The 16,750-nt window shown below is 37.8% G+C and overlaps 1 protein-coding gene across 5 annotated transcripts in view; it reads right to left on the bottom strand.

Moving 5' to 3' along the window:
* Heph (hephaestin) overlaps nt 1–16,750 on the bottom strand; it is an 82,360-nt gene that overhangs the window by 31,211 nt on the left and 34,399 nt on the right. For all 5 annotated transcript variants that reach the window (XM_036174483.1, XM_036174486.1, XM_036174484.1 and 2 more), the window contains 3 exons: nt 15,340–15,551; nt 14,266–14,416; nt 11,152–11,364 (listed from right to left, as the gene is read on the bottom strand). In XM_036174483.1, coding sequence (XP_036030376.1) covers nt 11,152–11,364; nt 14,266–14,416; nt 15,340–15,551 — 576 coding nt within the window. The remainder of the gene's footprint in view (nt 1–11,151; nt 11,365–14,265; nt 14,417–15,339; nt 15,552–16,750) is intronic.

Here is a 16,750-nt window from a genome sequence, read left to right as displayed (position 1 = left end):
ACTGCCTAGCCTACCACTACAAATATTTCATCAATTGCAAAGCCTCTTGTGAACTATCCCCAAACTATTGATCCAGCCCAAATGTGTACATTCAGTTGTTTTGCCAACTAAATCTGTTTCTGGCTGCTTTCTTGCGTATCTCATTCCTATCTTACATTTTTCACTCATGCTGTTATTCCTTTCTAAAATTTCAGTTCTTCCTAGTCTCACACTCTAAGAAAGCCCACTCCTTCTCCAAGACCCAATTCAGTTTATCTCCTTTAGAAACCCCTCTCTGATGGTTTGGGCCCTAATTGACATTTACTCTTGGCCTTTCCATTATTGAGTGTTCCGTACTTAAATGGCATGGTAAAAGACTTAAGTGTTCTGTATTTAAAATTAGTGCCTTACATTATTTGATAGACAACTGGAAAGAAAGGGTCTTCTCATTTCTTTCCATATCTACTTCTGAAGTCTTCTATTTCCATCATTCTCTGTATCTATTCTATCAGTAAATCCTATCACCTCTTCCTTAAAAATCTCTCTGTCACTCCATTCTAACAGAGCTCGACCTCTTGGTGCAACCTCAGCTTAGCCCTTTCACACAAGCCCTCTCAGTCTTCCATTCTAGTCTATCTCTATTCATCTGTGTCACCCACTGACCCACAGAAGTACTCTTTTCCAGTGATCCCACAGCCCACTTGTCGAGGACACAGACAGGGCAATAGCAACCACAGACTAAAACTTCCACCTATCAGAAAGAAGACCAGATATTCACTCCAAGAATCATCTCAAACATCATAATTCTAGATGTCTCAATCCCAGTGCAAAATTGCAACATGAGGCTGGGAGATGATGGGGCATGCCTCTAATCCCAGCACTCAGGAGGTAGATGCCTCTAATCCCAGCACTCAGGAGGTAGATACCTCTAATCCCAGCACTTGGGAAGCAGAGGTAGGCAGATCTCTGAGTTCAAGGCCAGCTTGGTCTACAGATGGAGTTCCAGGACAGCTAGGGCTACACAGGAAACTCTGTCTCAGAAAAAAAAATTGTAAGGGGAACAGCCAGGAAAATATGCCTTCAGCAGAATCCAGCTACCTTATTGCAGAAGGCCCCACAGAATATAATATATAGCTGAAGCACAAATCAAGGACTTCAAAATAGCAATTATGAATATGTTCAAGGACATTAAAAAGGATATGAATGAATCATTTAATGAAGCCCATTGGGGTAAAGAGTTGAAGGAAATAATGAAGGCAATACAAGAAATGGTAGCGGAACTTAACAAAATAGGATAATTAAAGGAAAACCAAACTGAAATAAAAACCAGAAATGGAAAATGTAGGATGACACACAAAAACCTCAGAAGACTCATGAATAGATTACATGACACAGAAGAGAGACTCTATAACCTTATATCATGTAAAACATCCCTTAGCCTACCACACTTCAATGCTTGCTTTCTCTCTCATCTTTTTAGATAGAGTCACCTTACATAGCCAAGGCTGGCTTGAATATTTATGTAACAGTAGCTGTGCTCAAATTTGTCATCTTTCTGTCTCCATCGCCACAGTTCTGGGAATACATGCATGCATCACCATTCTTAGCCATACCAACCTTTACTGACTCTTGAACAAGCTATGTTTGTTCTCATTTTAGGGTATTTACAATCACTTAGCACTCTCGGCTCAGAAATCCTTACATTGTTCCTTTTCATACCATTTAGGGTTCAGTTTATGTGTCATATTTTTTCAGAGAGTATTTCTTTTGGACACATTTCTTTAATTAAAATAGCATCATTGTGATTGTATCATATCACTGCCTTTTGTTTTCTAACCTGTATCAGTATCTCAATTTATTTATGTATATAATCAATCATAAGTTCAAAATCAGTCTGGGATACATAGCAAGTTTCAACACAGCTGCATAGCAAGATCATGTCTCAAAACACACAAAAGCTCACATACACAAAAAGATTGTTATGAATCTTATTTACTCCACTATCACAATCTTAACAGTAAAAAATGTTCAATTGATAGGGGTTTAATGACTAAACGTATCAGCAAATGGAATGATTTATGCACACTGCCCAAAAGCCAGGCCAGTAAGGTGGCTTAAGGAGGTCTTGGCACTTGCTGCCAAAGCTGACAACCTGAGTTTGCTTTTGGATCTCACATGATAGAATGAGAAAACCAACTCCACAAGTTGTCTTCTTACCTCCATGCAAGTTCTGTGGTATGCAGATCCCCATAAATTAATTAAATTAAAAAACTGAAAAAACAATTGTTACGTTTTGAGTCAGAAACTAGCATTTAAAAAAAGTCTGATAACCACTTGATGCTGTGAAAACAAGTAGAAGGCATTCTGGAAGAGTTGTAAGATGTTGCATATCTCTTATCAGTCCTACCTTTTAAGCCACTTCTTTTCCAACACTCTTCTATTCCAGGTTCTTAGTACTGAGCATCATAATCTTAACTTATTGTTACAACTAAAATATCAGCACATTTATAAACACTTTTATCATACCATGTCAAGTAAGGAAACAAATCATTGGAGCCAACATTCTCTAATCAAGGTTTTGCTTCTTGATGTCTACAGTGATCTTTTCACCTCTATTTCATTTCATTGTATGACAAGAGCTACTCGTCCTTACAGGTATAAAGCTTCAGTCAGAATGTCTGCTTTCCTAGGAAACCTTCACTATGTAAGTCAGGAAAACTTTGTCATAGTTCTCTCCGTGCCATAGTTCTTAGCAGATAATTTCATCATGAACTTGGTAATGTCTACATACTTAACCCCTTTCCCAACTATCTTTAAACTGCCTGATTCATCTTTACATCCCCAGCACATAAAGCAGGAAGTGTAAGAAAACAGATATTAACTGAAAAAGATTAATAGAAAATACAAAATAAGGAGTAGGGATGTTAAAAAGAGGAAAAAGATAGAGGGGAGAGAAGCTATAGAATGAAAGAAGACAAATGGAAGGAAAGTAGGAAGAATGCAAATGGAACAAAAATAAAGATAAACAGTAAATAAAGATGATAGGCTGATGATAGAGCTCACTTGCCAAGTCCATGATCTGAGCTGGATTGCCAAGATACATATGGTGGAAGGAAAGAATCAACTCCCATAAAATATCTTCTGATCTCCACAGGCATACATGAGTGTACACACACACACACACACACACACACACACACACACACACACAGAGACAGACAGACAGAGACAGAGAGGGACAGAGACAGAGAGGCAGACAGAGACAGAAAGACAGACAGAGATACAGAGACAGAAAGACAGAGAGACAGACAGAATACAGTATTTCAAACCTCACTAAGGAAAAAAGAAGTGAAGAAAAGAAAAACTCAAGAAATAGAAAGAAGCAAAGAAAATGTTTAGGAAGAAGGCAAAGAAAAACTAAAACAAAGCTCCAGCTAGGAAGCAGGTGGGGTAACTGGAGATCTGCACTGCTCCCTCCTCTCCTCCAAATCCAATATGCTAGTCTCATGTTCAGCTCTGTAGCAGACCACCTGTTGTAGCCTCTACTCACTCTCTGTCACTCCCAGAAGATTTAAGTAGATCCTTGTGGAAAACCTTTTTTTCCTTCCTCTTGTAAACCCCCCCTCTCATATCCCCATCCTTCTAACCCATTCCCAAGTGTCAGCTCCCAATACCTAGAAATATTTTACCCAGAACCCCCAGGAGCCACACCTAGCAGGATCTCAAAAGAATTCTCTACCAGATAATACACAGTCACCACACCCTCCTAAGAACCACAGAGGGCAACAGAAACCAAGAAACAAAACACCCACCCAACAAACACAGGACCAGATATCAACACCTAGAATCAGAATCATCCCAGACCCAGATGCCTAGAAGCCAGCATAAAAACATAATCAATAACAGCCAGGGCAATATGTCTCCATTAGAGCCCAGGAACCCTACCATAGACGGTCCTGAGAACTGCAACATAGATAAACTGGGAGGAATGGAGGGAGGAGACACTGTAATCAGAATATATTATATGAGAAAACAATCTATTTTCAATAAAATAATAGAGCAAAATTATGAAGAAAAGAGACAAGATTCGAAGGAAATTGGTAATATAAAGAATAAAAGAAACTGCAAATAAAGGTAAAAAAGATAAGGAAAAGCAAAGTGCAAGATGAGTTGTAAACAAGAAAAAGAGAAAAATAGGACATCAAAGAGAGATAACAAAACAGTACAAAGGAATGAGAGATGAAAGGAAAATGAGAAATTCAGACTAATACAACACATGAGCAGAACACATAAGAAAAAGGGAGAGTGAAGTAGCGAAATCAAACCTGTGCTTGTTCTTGGTTACATGATAACAGCTTTTGTGTAAATGATAACAACAGGATATCCTTTTATGTTCCTAATGTAATACTGATGCATTATTAGTGACTCAGAGTTTATTATTAATACTTTCAAACTGGCTGCATTTTAGTGCTCTGTATAAGGAATCTTTAAAGTATTTAATCCACACCTTTTGGTGTTCTGTGTGAGATAGCCTTAATGGGTTAGTGAACCATTTTGGAGCACCCAGTGTGAGTGCAGGATAGCATGAATTTACCAGTGGATGGGGAAGATCCCTTGTTGGTGATGCATAATACGTTGGGAATTTGAATTTTGAATATCTCAGTTGCCAAAAGTTAACAGCAGTCTGTGAGTCTCCCAAAAGCTACCACCTCATGTGTTTGCAGTGGGGAATAGGGTCCCAAGATAAAGGGAAATCTGGACTTCTCAGGTTGGAAGAAGCTATTAGGTTTCAGTGGTCCATGACCTGAAAGTGCTTCTCCAGCACTACATCTTTTATTTCCTTCGTGTTCTTTGTCAAGTCCGGTTTAATTCTATTTCAACTTCCACCACAAAAGGTGGCTTTCTCTTAAGCACACCAATGCCCAGCCTGCCTTTCCACTTTGCCTTCTGATCTTACTATGGAGAATTTCTTGATTTCTCTGTCTCATATCCATGCACAACAGTTAACAAATTTACTTTAAAAAAAATCAGATCTAAGGCATTGTTAAAACAAGCTTGTAAAGTTTCATGGAGCACATCACGCATATACAATTCCTCTGGGGCCTTTGTCCCAGGCCCTATCCTAATCAGACAATTTAGCAGCCCAGCCACCTGCTGCTAGAACAGCAAGCAAGTCTCTGCCAGTTCTTCCCCTGAGGCTGCCTGGCCAGTCCATCCATAGCTAAAACGTCTGCTTTCACCTTGAAAACATTCTGGCTTTGTACTGCCTTTGCAGACAAAGGATGGCCATGTTTCTTGCTGATGATACATATTTGAGAGCTTGAAAAGAGAGTCTAACTACCCGAGTCTCTAAAATAAGAAAACTTTCTAAACTGAGGCACAGTCTCCAGTCCTCAATTGCTTAATAAAGATCAGTAGGGACTCCCAACAGGTTCACAGACTCTGCAGCAAGAGCCTGAAGGAGGGAAGTAAATAAACAAATAAAATCCCTGACCTTAAGACACACTCAGGGTCTTGTGCCACTACCAGACAAAAAACCCACAGAGAACTTTATGGACTTTGCTGGAAATAATAAAGAGATTGCTGGCAGCTTATTTCTTTCATTGACTTGTGAAAATACACATTCTGACTAGACTTCTTTAAGTGTTTCAAATGTGAAAAGCAGGCTTTCCCTTTTCCTAGAGCCAGTGGGCTTCCTGCTGAGAGAAGTAAACTCACAAACAGGTTTCAATGGGAAAACATGCTCAATACTACCATGCTGTTGCTATTGACTTAAAGATTGCCTTTACTACTTTACCCAGCCTAATAATGAAAAGATTTACCTTTCTAACGACTACTCTCAATAATCAAGCACCCATATCTCTTAGTATTAAAAAAGAAAGGCAGTACATAAAAACTAAAAGGATAAATGGGTGTAAAGTCAAAGAAGTTTTAGTTTAAAAAAAGGCTAAAATAGATGTTTCAATTATGGAAAGGAATAGTAGAAAGTTTATGCAAGTTTCAAGCGTCTGAGTAGATGATTCAAAGTATGTGCAAGATGACTTATAGATGGTACATATGAGATTAAAACGTCTATGTCTCATTCATTGATATCAATCCTCTACTTAAATCAATGGAGTTTTCATAAGTTGTAAGTACTGGCTACAAAAGCTTTACAAAAACAATGTAAAGTTTTCATAGACAGATTTCTTTTGGGCTACAGCTCAGACACTAATCAACTGCAGAAATTTGCTGACTGTTTCTCTGTTATAAGGATCTCAAAAGAGTTCTAAATAGACAATGGTTCTTCTGATGATCTAAAATTTTATCTCTTATTGTCAGCTTTGAAATGGTCATGTCTCGCATGGTTATAAGGAATGCCCTATAACCCCAAGGGCAAGCCATAATGGAACAAGCTTGTTTCTTACTCAAAACACAAATACATAAACAAAAAATGGGGGGAATAAAGGAACAGACTGCACAGTAGCAACCTGTCAAAGGAACTTACACTTTCAATTTTTAAAATTGTTTTTCTCAGTCTTTCCCCTGACACCTATAAAAATCAATGTCACAAAAAGCAAAGAGTTTTATTCAAACCCATGATTTTATATGAATTCTATCAAGTACCTAACTTGTGTTTGGGTACTATTCCCTTTATCACTTGAGGTTGAGGGTTCATATCTTGTGCTTTCTCCTACAGGCCTTCTCTGGGTTACAAAAGGACTGGGAAAGTCACACCAGGAACTGGAACCAGAAGACAGCAACCTGGTAACAAAAGAAGGACACTTGCCTGACATTCACCCACATATAAGCTGTATGCCACTTTTAATTCTCACCCTTTCCCAAAGACATTCTCATTACAATGCTACTTTATCTCCTGGCTTTAGTTCTAAAGCAAGCCCAGGCATGCCCAGATTCCAGTTAATCTGGCTTGCCCATGACATGGAGGTTCTGCTTCAGAACAACTTAATTATTCCCTTGAACAAGATTCATTGGAATGATTATTGCAGCTGTCCGAGGTGCCACAGTTAGAGCTACAACTGCTAAAGTATGATTAACTCAGACCATCCAAACTAAAGCAACTGTAAATTCTTATCTTCAAAATAAACATCTTGAAATGATGTTTTATACTAACTGGCTCAACCCCTCTAATTGTTTCTTAGGATTAAATCTTAAGATGTCGTCTTTTACAAGAAGAACCACTCTGTTTGTCTGTCTCATTCTCAAAGTCCTTTTCTACTTTTTAAAAGGACCACCCAGAACGAAGTGACGCTGATTTAGGCTGCCTCTACAGTACACCATACCTGGACCAGCTCTTCATCAGTGACAACGTCCACTGATGTGTTATTTCTTTAATAAAACAAAAATGGAGGAACTGTGGTGATGCAACCTGATAAAACTATCTCTTAGATTCTATGAGCCTAGAACTTTTGCTAGACAGCATAGCCAGAGTTAATAATACACCTTGAGGTGACTTGACTTAAATCTTCTAGCCTACTGTGTCCTTATACTATTTATTTAGCCTGTCTTTAAGAGAACAATGTAACAATCAACCTTACCCGCCTTGGATTTGTCATGTAATCAACTTTTACCACCTAAATTAATCCATCTTAAATTATATACTCTTTCATGTCCCTGACATACAGTAATGCATGTGTCCTAATAATCATTGGCTGAATGGAGCAAAAATAGAGATTGAGAGCATTCTTATAAAATCAATATCTACAATAAATGTTGAACACAGCATTCAGATATTGCGTGATAAACAATGGTTGTTTAGAGTACTGCTTACTAGCTGGGTCAGTTGGAATCAGTGACTTAATTCCTTGTAAAATTCTGTTAAAGATATCTGGGAAGGATCCTCATTCCTTCCCCATGTGATACTTTCTGTACTGTTCAGTAAACACAGAACAAAGCCCTTTGTTAGGGACAGACAGACACAGAGGCAGGAGCAGATTCACAGGACAACATTCAAGCAAGCACGGATTCACACATACAACAAAAAGACAGAGGACAGAAGACACAGGGAGGGTGAGAAATCTAATCTGGGCTTGTTCTTAAATGACGCCGAGAGGAAATGCTTTGATTCTTTTCCCCTTAATGCAACACCGACAAATTATTGGTGACTCAGAGTTTACTATTAATGTCTTCAAACCGACCACACAAAGGAAATGGGAAAAAGAAGGAAGGATGGAAATAACGAACAAAGAAAGAGCTCTACAGATAAGAAAAAAAAAAGAGGAAAGAAACCTTAATCAGAATCTGGGTGGCAAAAATATATATATATATTATCTATGCTACTGAATAACTAGCATGAGTTTAAAGGAACATAATATATTCAGGCTTTAACCTTTTATCTGACACCTTCCCTGGTATTAAAGATCTACTCTCAGCATTTGAGTTTGACTAGCTGAGGCACACTATTCAGGGTGCTATTTTTAAATACAAAGTGGTATTTTCAATTAAAGGTAATATAAGCCTATTAAAATGAATACATAAATGAAAAACATTACAGCAAAGAAAAAAATGATGATGACAACAATCATCAATAGGCCCACATATGGATTCTTTAAGCATCTTGCTCATTCTTTAATATCTGATTTTGTTGCTTGGGTTGTTTTGTTTGTTTGTTTGTTTTTTCAAACATAAGTATCAAAGACATAAGATGCTGAATCTCTAACATGGAGTTTTATGAGGGAGTCTTGTTATATTGCTCAGGGTGTGTCAAAATCTCTGGCTCAGGTTATTGATTTTCCTAACTTAGCCTTCGAAGGTGCTTACACTGAAGACAAGACATGTGCCACTGTGCCTGGCTACAGTAAGGTGCATAAATCATCTATAAAGTCGAACAAGTACAACTGTATATTCATTACTGCCCATCAATACTAGTCTCCACAGAATTCTAAAGCCAAATTATGATCTAGATTCATCATTATATTACTTTGATTTTGGAGAACTATTCACAATGGTCTCTCTCCTTCTTAATCACAGACCAAGTGTCCAAGGGACAAATGGAGAGAAAATTCAGGTTCAAAATATCATCCAGGAGTGAGAATTAGTAGAATTTGATGGAGGATGAACCAGAGAAAAATCCAAAAACTTACAGTTGGTAATTCTAATCTGAGCAAGTCAGTTTTCCCTTTCAGGTAAGTGTTCTTTGCATCTATTAGCAAAATGAGTGATTTTAAAAAAGCCTTACCGATTCTAATATTATATGACTTGACATTTCTTTGACAAAGAAAATTTTAAAATATGACCATGTAAAGAAAGGAGGGAAAAAAGACTTTTATTTTCTATAGTAACAAAATTCATGAATCTTAACTAAGAGTGACATTTCAAGCTGTTACACTTGAAAACCTACCATTATATTTCCCTCCAGGCTTCTCACCAACATTTTTTGGGTTTTTTTTTTTTACATTATATTTTGAGATAGGATCTCATCCTGTTGCCCAGGCTGGTCCCCAAATCCTGAGCTTAAGTGATCCCCCTGTCTTAGCCACTGAAGTTATGACTATAAAGACATATCACTGTGTTTGGCAAAAATGTTTTACAGCTACCCTTTTTGGTCAATAATATGATAGCAAATTTTTTTTTCATTCATTTAAAGTTAGAATGAATCCTAGGAAAGCATATAGATGGTGCTGGGGATCCCAGCTGATTTTTCAGAAAGGAGATTAAATTTGGAGTTTGGCTTTGGGATGAAAGCTCAAGAATATGATCCTTCTTATTCTGAGCTTTTCTATCCCCATGCACTGAAAGTGCATGCTCCTCTTGCCTCTCTCAACTCTATTAACTGATGTGGATAATTTGCTAACAACTCTCTCTGGCCAAGAAAATGTTCTAGGTAGAAGGGCAATAATAAGACATCTGAAGAAAATAGCATTGTGTTGTGTTTATAAAGTTCACATCCATGAAGAAAATTATTTAAATTGTTACAAAGAATTGCTCTTTTTAAGGAATTATGTTCCAAATAAAAATAGAATTTATACAATTAAAATAAAAGTTAAAAAAATGAATATAAAAGTTTAATAGAGACTGTAATGATGCGTAACCTTTCTTACAAACGCTTTTTGCCACCTACTGGCTAGAAGGAGAATACACCCTAGGGATTGAAGAAAATATGGGTGCATTACAAAAAGCTTGAGATGAATAGAATCTGAAAAAAAAAAGAGTCAAATTTCTTCACTAAGGAAGGAGAAGGGAATTACTGTTGAGAAAAGGGGAGAGAGAAGAGAGGAAGTATGGAGAAGAAACAAAATAAGGAAGAAGGAAGGGAGGGAGGGAGGGAGGGAGGGAGAGAGGGAGGGAGGGAGGGAGGGAAGGAAGGAAGGAAGGAAGGAAGGAAGGAAGGAAGGAAGGAAGGAAGGAAGGAAGGAAGGAAGGAAGAAGGGAAAAATGATTCTGTATGGATAAGGGAAGTGATTAAAACAAAGTGCTTAGCAAGGTGGTAAAAGGTTTGATTTCTGATATCAAATGAAGTCAATGAAGTAGATTGTTCATGTCATGCTTGTAGGTAGCAGTAAAGCAGAGACTCTATTCCAGATCTTCACATTTCTTGTCCCTACTTCTCATACCCAATGACTTTGTTTCACTTTGTTTACACTTCTGTTCCTTTTGACAGCCCAAGGGCTCCTCAAATCTTAGTTATAACTATGGCATGTAGTTGAACAAAACATAGCTTTCTCTAGTCTTTTGTTTTCATTGCAAACACATTTAATTAAACACACCACACACACACACACACACACACACACACACACACACACACACACACACACACCAAATAGAGCTTGCAGAAAGTGTCACAGAATGGCAGAGTTGAAAACACAGGTGCATTCCATTGACCTCCCAGATATAAGGATTTTATTATAATCTGTCTCTCTATGGCCAAAGATCTATGTGGCCAAGTGTCCTCTCTGTCATATCAGCACTGCCCAGAAGCTGAGCAGTACCTGAATTTCCCTCCTTTTGCTCCAGAACAGAGCTTTCTCAACCTTCTACTCACTCTGCAAACGAAGAAAACATCAAATATTCAGAACGCGGACAATACATTGAAGAGATAAAAGTCTTTTGAAAATCAGCCCAAGCCCCCTAAACACACCTCGTTCTTTTCCTCCTCCCATGTTATCACTTCTCACTCTTGAACCCCTACTTAACAAAGCCTATGAGTCCTCCACCTGCTGAAGTACTTACCGGGATTGTCAGGTTGCATGACAGCCACCACAAAGGTGTGAGGAAAGAGCATGGCCGCACCTTTCCTCATGCCCTGAAGCTGTAAAGTGTTGCCCTCGAACGTGACCCCATGTACATCAGTCTCTGTGCCCAGGCCAAGCAGGTGCCAGGCCACCATATCACCCTTGCACATGTCCAGCCTGGGCAGGTTAGAGAACAGAAACCCATTAATAGCTGGAAAACAAAAACAGACAAAATTGGGAAATGAGATCAGACTACTCAAATCATGGTCAGCAGCATATCAGCCCTGTACTATGATTTCCCATAACTTGAAATTCTAGATCACCCTAAACTCCCTGCTTTCTGTTATGCTAGTCGGGTTCTACTCAGAGAAACCTTTTGGATGAGACCGCAAATTAGCTTTTTTGGTCTTTCCTGTTTCTCCTCCTTTACCACACTCTGGATACAATGAACTATTTTCGACTACTTCAACCTTCAATTCCTGCAAGCATATACCCAGACACACACACACACACACACACACACACACACACACACACACACACACACACCTTAAATTCTCCTGTCTACCCCTGGTCTCCAATTTTCTTCCATTCTGCTCTTGCTAGTTTTCTTGGAATATCTTGGATTGTTCTTTCTCCTCACTGTTCTAATTCTACACGCCCCTCATAAGTGTGTTTTCCAAAGTTTCAAGTTGTCAAGCTAAGTCCTCTTCTTTATCTTCACTGGTAATACCAAAGATATTTGCTCACCTAGAACTCTTGTGCAAAAGCCTCTTTCCAGATATCCCTCCCTGAAGTCTTTACACAACCATATCCCCAACTGTCCTAGCGTATCTATTCACCTCTACATCTTTAAAGTATTACATCTAGTTTACTCACATTGTATTTGTTGAGTTTTTACACATTTTCCTCTCAGCCTTAGAATAGACTTCAGTTCTTCTCTCTGTGTAATCTACTAATCTACTCATCCATCATGTCCTAGCTTAAATAACATTGCCCTTTATGAAGCATGTATGTATCCCTCTCTCTCTCTGTCTTTCTTTCTGCCTATCTCTCCCTCTCCATCTAGAGGAAATTTTCTGTAATGTAACTTATTCCAAAGTGTCCAAAAATTCCCTATACTAAGCATCTCATTTTTCTGTGTCTTTATGACGGCCTATTAAGACTTCAATAAATTCAAAGTGGAATGATATGACTCATGAGAGGGTCTTATTTTTCCCATAATAATGGACTGCCTTGGAAAGGAAAACAAGAAGGATGCAGAAAACAATACAATCATTTTTATGTCCTCTTGCTGTATACTTGCCCCTAAATATAGGGAAACCCTTCTGTGTTCCCATCTACACTGGTATCAAATTCCAGGACTTATTTAACCAATCCCCTGGGATTCTGATGAGAACGTTGGTTATCCCCAGTTCTGCCTCCCCTGCCTATAATGTCTTGATTATAATCCTATTCAGTCTTCAGCCCCCACTCAAGTAATCCCTTCTTCAATGAATCATCTAAATTTATTGTTATTTATTAATATTCTTCTCATTTGAAATTAAAAGACTCCTTCACACATTTAGTAGTCTGCCTGGATTATTCTATAATTATTTTCATGGGTGTTATTCACATCTCATTGAAAATTGCCGGACCCCCATTGAAATCTGGGACTGTTTTCCCTCATTCTTTCATCCATGTACCCATTGATTTGGTAGTTCAGTAATTCAATTAACACTTACTTTATGATCACCTAATAATTAAATAAAATGTAGAAGATACACAGATAACTGTTATACTCTAGAAGAAGTGAAGAGCCATGTAACAAATAATTACAATGTTGGATAATATATGGAGCATATGCTTTTAAAATTACTAAATTACTTTGTAGCCTGGTCTGTTTCAGGGGCCCCTGGCAATGTGATTAGGATCTATCCCTGGTGCATGAACTGGCTTCCTGGAACCCATTAACTATGGTTGGACAGCTTGCTCACCCTTGATATAGTGGGAAGGGAATTGGTCCTGCCTCAACTGAATGTACCAGACTTTGTTGTCCCCCTTTGGAGGAGAGGATGGAGGTGGATCAGAAGAGAGGCTGGGGAGAGTAGGAGGAGGAATGAGAGGGGAATCTGTGGTTGGTATGTAAAAATGAATAAAAAAATTAAAATAAAAAATTACTAAAGTGCAATGATACATAGAAAAGAGAATTGCTAGCCTGAACTTGAGTGATAAAAAGTGCAAATATTGATGAAGTAGCTTTTGAGCAGAATCTTAGAAACTGGGCAGAATTTCCAAAGGATGAAGGTAAATATGTAAAAATGTGTATTTCAAATGAAGGGCATGATGATGGAAAAAATTAAATAAGTAGAAGCTATGATTGTGGAAAGAAGAATGGCCACACTTAGACGATGTATGGGATATGGGGAGGGTAGGAGACAAGACTGGGTGGAAGCTGCAGCTATAGCCCAGTGGCAGAGCACTTACCTGTTACCTGGATTCTATTACAAGAACTACAAAGAAAAAGAATTTTTAAAAAAGTCACCTCAGCTTAATCTGTCATACCCTATATAACATCACATGTACACAGTTTTCATCTTCCAGTGCCTCCCCTACTGTGCAATACAGGTCATGGCACAAGACATCAGTGTAAGAACAGCTGTTGTTGTAGGGTGGTGACATGGCTCAGTGGCTATGAGCTCTTGTTGCTTTTCGGGGGACCTGAGTTCAGCTCCCAGCACCCACATCTAATGGCTTACAACTACCTCCAGCTCAATGGTATCAGACAGCCTCTTCTAGCCTCTGTGTACATCTACACACACACACACACACACACACACACACACAAACACAAACACACATACATACACAGAGAGAGAGAGAGACAGGTATGAAGAAGAATAGTAATAATAATAATAATAATAGTAATAACAATAATAATAATAATAATGATAAAATAATAAATTTTAAAACAGAAGAACTGTTGTTTATGTTGTTTTCCTCAACCTAGCTTGACCTTGTATAAAGATTATCAATGAGATGAACATTTTTAGGAATCGGCTATGAGTATGGTTGGAGTTACATTTTCCTTGAGACCCCAAAGTTACAGTCGAAGACAAAACTATTCCCATACCATGCATTCGATTGGAGTCCTGGAAGGCCTCGAAATCCTCTGAGAGCAGTCGGGAATCCAACATACCAGCTGCTTGATTGGCATTGCTGTACCAGCTCTTGTTCTCATCAAACACAGTGAAGAGGAGAAAAAATTCTTTATCCATTCCTTTCTGTAGTTCCAGTGGGGGGAAAAAATAGGAGGAATGGCAATGGTTTCAGCAGTTGAATATTGCACAGTTGTAGACCCAAGGATTCCTGATTCTTTCTCATTTCCTTTCTCAGATCCAGAGCCAGACCCATATTTCATGCTCAGAGCTGCAGCTGTTGCTAGGCAGGTTTTCCTCAGGAAAACTTACAATTGTAGAGGAGATAAAATCAGAGTAAAGGAACAAGACTAGAAGCGAATAATGTATGAAAGGAAGCAGGGAAGAAGCATATGGGTTAAGGGAAACAGCACAGAATGTGACCAAAGATAGCCTGAAGTCACCTGGGAAGAAGATTGAGGGGAAAGCAGCTAAGAAAGTAGGGAAGGTCTATGGAGGAAAATTAGAAAATTTGAAAAAATAGAAACGCATTAACATTATTTATTATTTTTAAAGCTAATGTTTACTAAATACCAGACACTATAGTAAGTGCTTTATGCATATTAATCATATGACTCTTCAAAGAAGTCAAAGTTAACCCTTACTTTACAGATGAAGAAGGTAAGTTAAAGAGATTTTAAGTAATTTGACCAAAATCACACAAAAAATGGTGAGCTAGATGAAAAAAAAAAGGCAAACATGTATTAAAGCAGGTTTATGGATTACGAACAATTTTATGGGCCGCTGAGGTGGGAGGGGGAATAATGATTTGGGGATATGAAAAAAGTAAGAATCAAAAGCTAAGAATGATATGTGTTTGCATGTAAAACAATAATATACTTAAGAACAGGAAGTCATCAACTACTAATTTCTGATAAAATTGCTTGGTTTTTTGGGTTTTTTTTTCTAATCCCTTACATCCAGGATCCAGCCCCATTCTTGACACATATCCAGAAACTCAGCTTTATTTCTCTCCAACCAGTCTTGCTACCCAGACTCCCCAGAAATACCTGCTTGCCATCTGCACCCAAGGCACCAGCCTTGCAAACCAGCAGAGGGCCCACCAGGCCAGAATTTGTATCTCTTATGGGATCTGCAGCAGAGAAGTACATCCAGGTTAGACAGGCAGGATCCTGAGCAGTGGGCCCAGCATGGGGTGGAACCATCCAGTTGTATGTGACTTTCTCAAAGGGCTTGGCTACCAAGCCAGGGTGAGATGTACCTGCAGGGAAACATGAAGCCATTATTCTCATTGACTAGAGTAAGGATCATCAGCTCCAAAGAGTATTAAAAAATGATAAACTATAAAGACATATTAAGGCAACAGTGATGGCAGTAACATGCAATAATGTATATTGCAGTACTTGAGAGCAGATGTACAGCCTTCTTCATGCGAGCCAAGAGTTCTACCACTGAACTGCAGCCTGTCCTAAGACTGCAATCGTTTAAATGGGTGAATAACATGATCAAGCAATGAACAGAACTGTATTTTATTTTAATTTCCAGGTTATTAGTAATCAAAGAAGTATAAATGAAAGTATCTAAATAATTTTGGATCTATCAAATTGGCAAATATTTTATCAATTTTAATCAGTGCAGTGAAAAATGGTTCTTTCCCTTACCTATAAAGAGAATTTAAATGTAGACAGAAATAACTCATTTTGAAAATAATACTGGCAAAATGCAAAAGTCTTAAAATCCTTTCTGCATAGAAATAAATTAAGATGTATAATACATAGTATAAATAATGTTAAAATAAATCAATCAAATAAATGCAAATCAAAACATCAGTGAGTTGCATTGATGTTGCTTATTAGACTATCATTTTGACAAAATAGTAAAAAAATTGTCTTAGTGAAGGTGAGGTTGTAAAGAAATAGATCTTCGAGTACTGTTGATGCAACTACAAGTTAATCAGACTATAAATCTGTCCAGAGAACAATATGGAAGTAGGTGATAAAGAGTTCAATGTGCATATCCTATGACAAACTAATTTTACTTTTTAAAAACAGATCATGAAGAAATAATCATTAAAATCCTATAAAGAACATCCAAAAGAACATTGGTAGCATGGCTTTTAGCAAAAGGATAAAATTTGGTGTGTTATGAACTTATCTTTTCTTATTTACTCATCATTTTTAATTCCTTAAATTTTTATAGCTAGAAAACATTAAAGAGTGGGACAATGGATGTGAAATAAGAAGAGGGAGCTAGTTGATAAGAGAAAGAGAGGAGTTGTGGCAGAAAAAGTGTCATAAGGTGAATATGATAAAAACATATTGCATACATATGAACATACCACTATAAAACTCATTTTTTGCAACAAAAAATAAATTTTAAAAATTACACAAATATGATCCTATCATCTAGACTCAATGTCTATTTATAAAATTTTATCATCTTTAATGCATTTACATCTAC

This window comes from Onychomys torridus, chromosome X, assembly GCF_903995425.1.
Source record: "Onychomys torridus chromosome X, mOncTor1.1, whole genome shotgun sequence".
NCBI classification, from domain to species: domain Eukaryota; kingdom Metazoa; phylum Chordata; class Mammalia; order Rodentia; family Cricetidae; genus Onychomys; species Onychomys torridus.
This window is presented reverse-complemented; position numbering and strand designations above follow the sequence as displayed.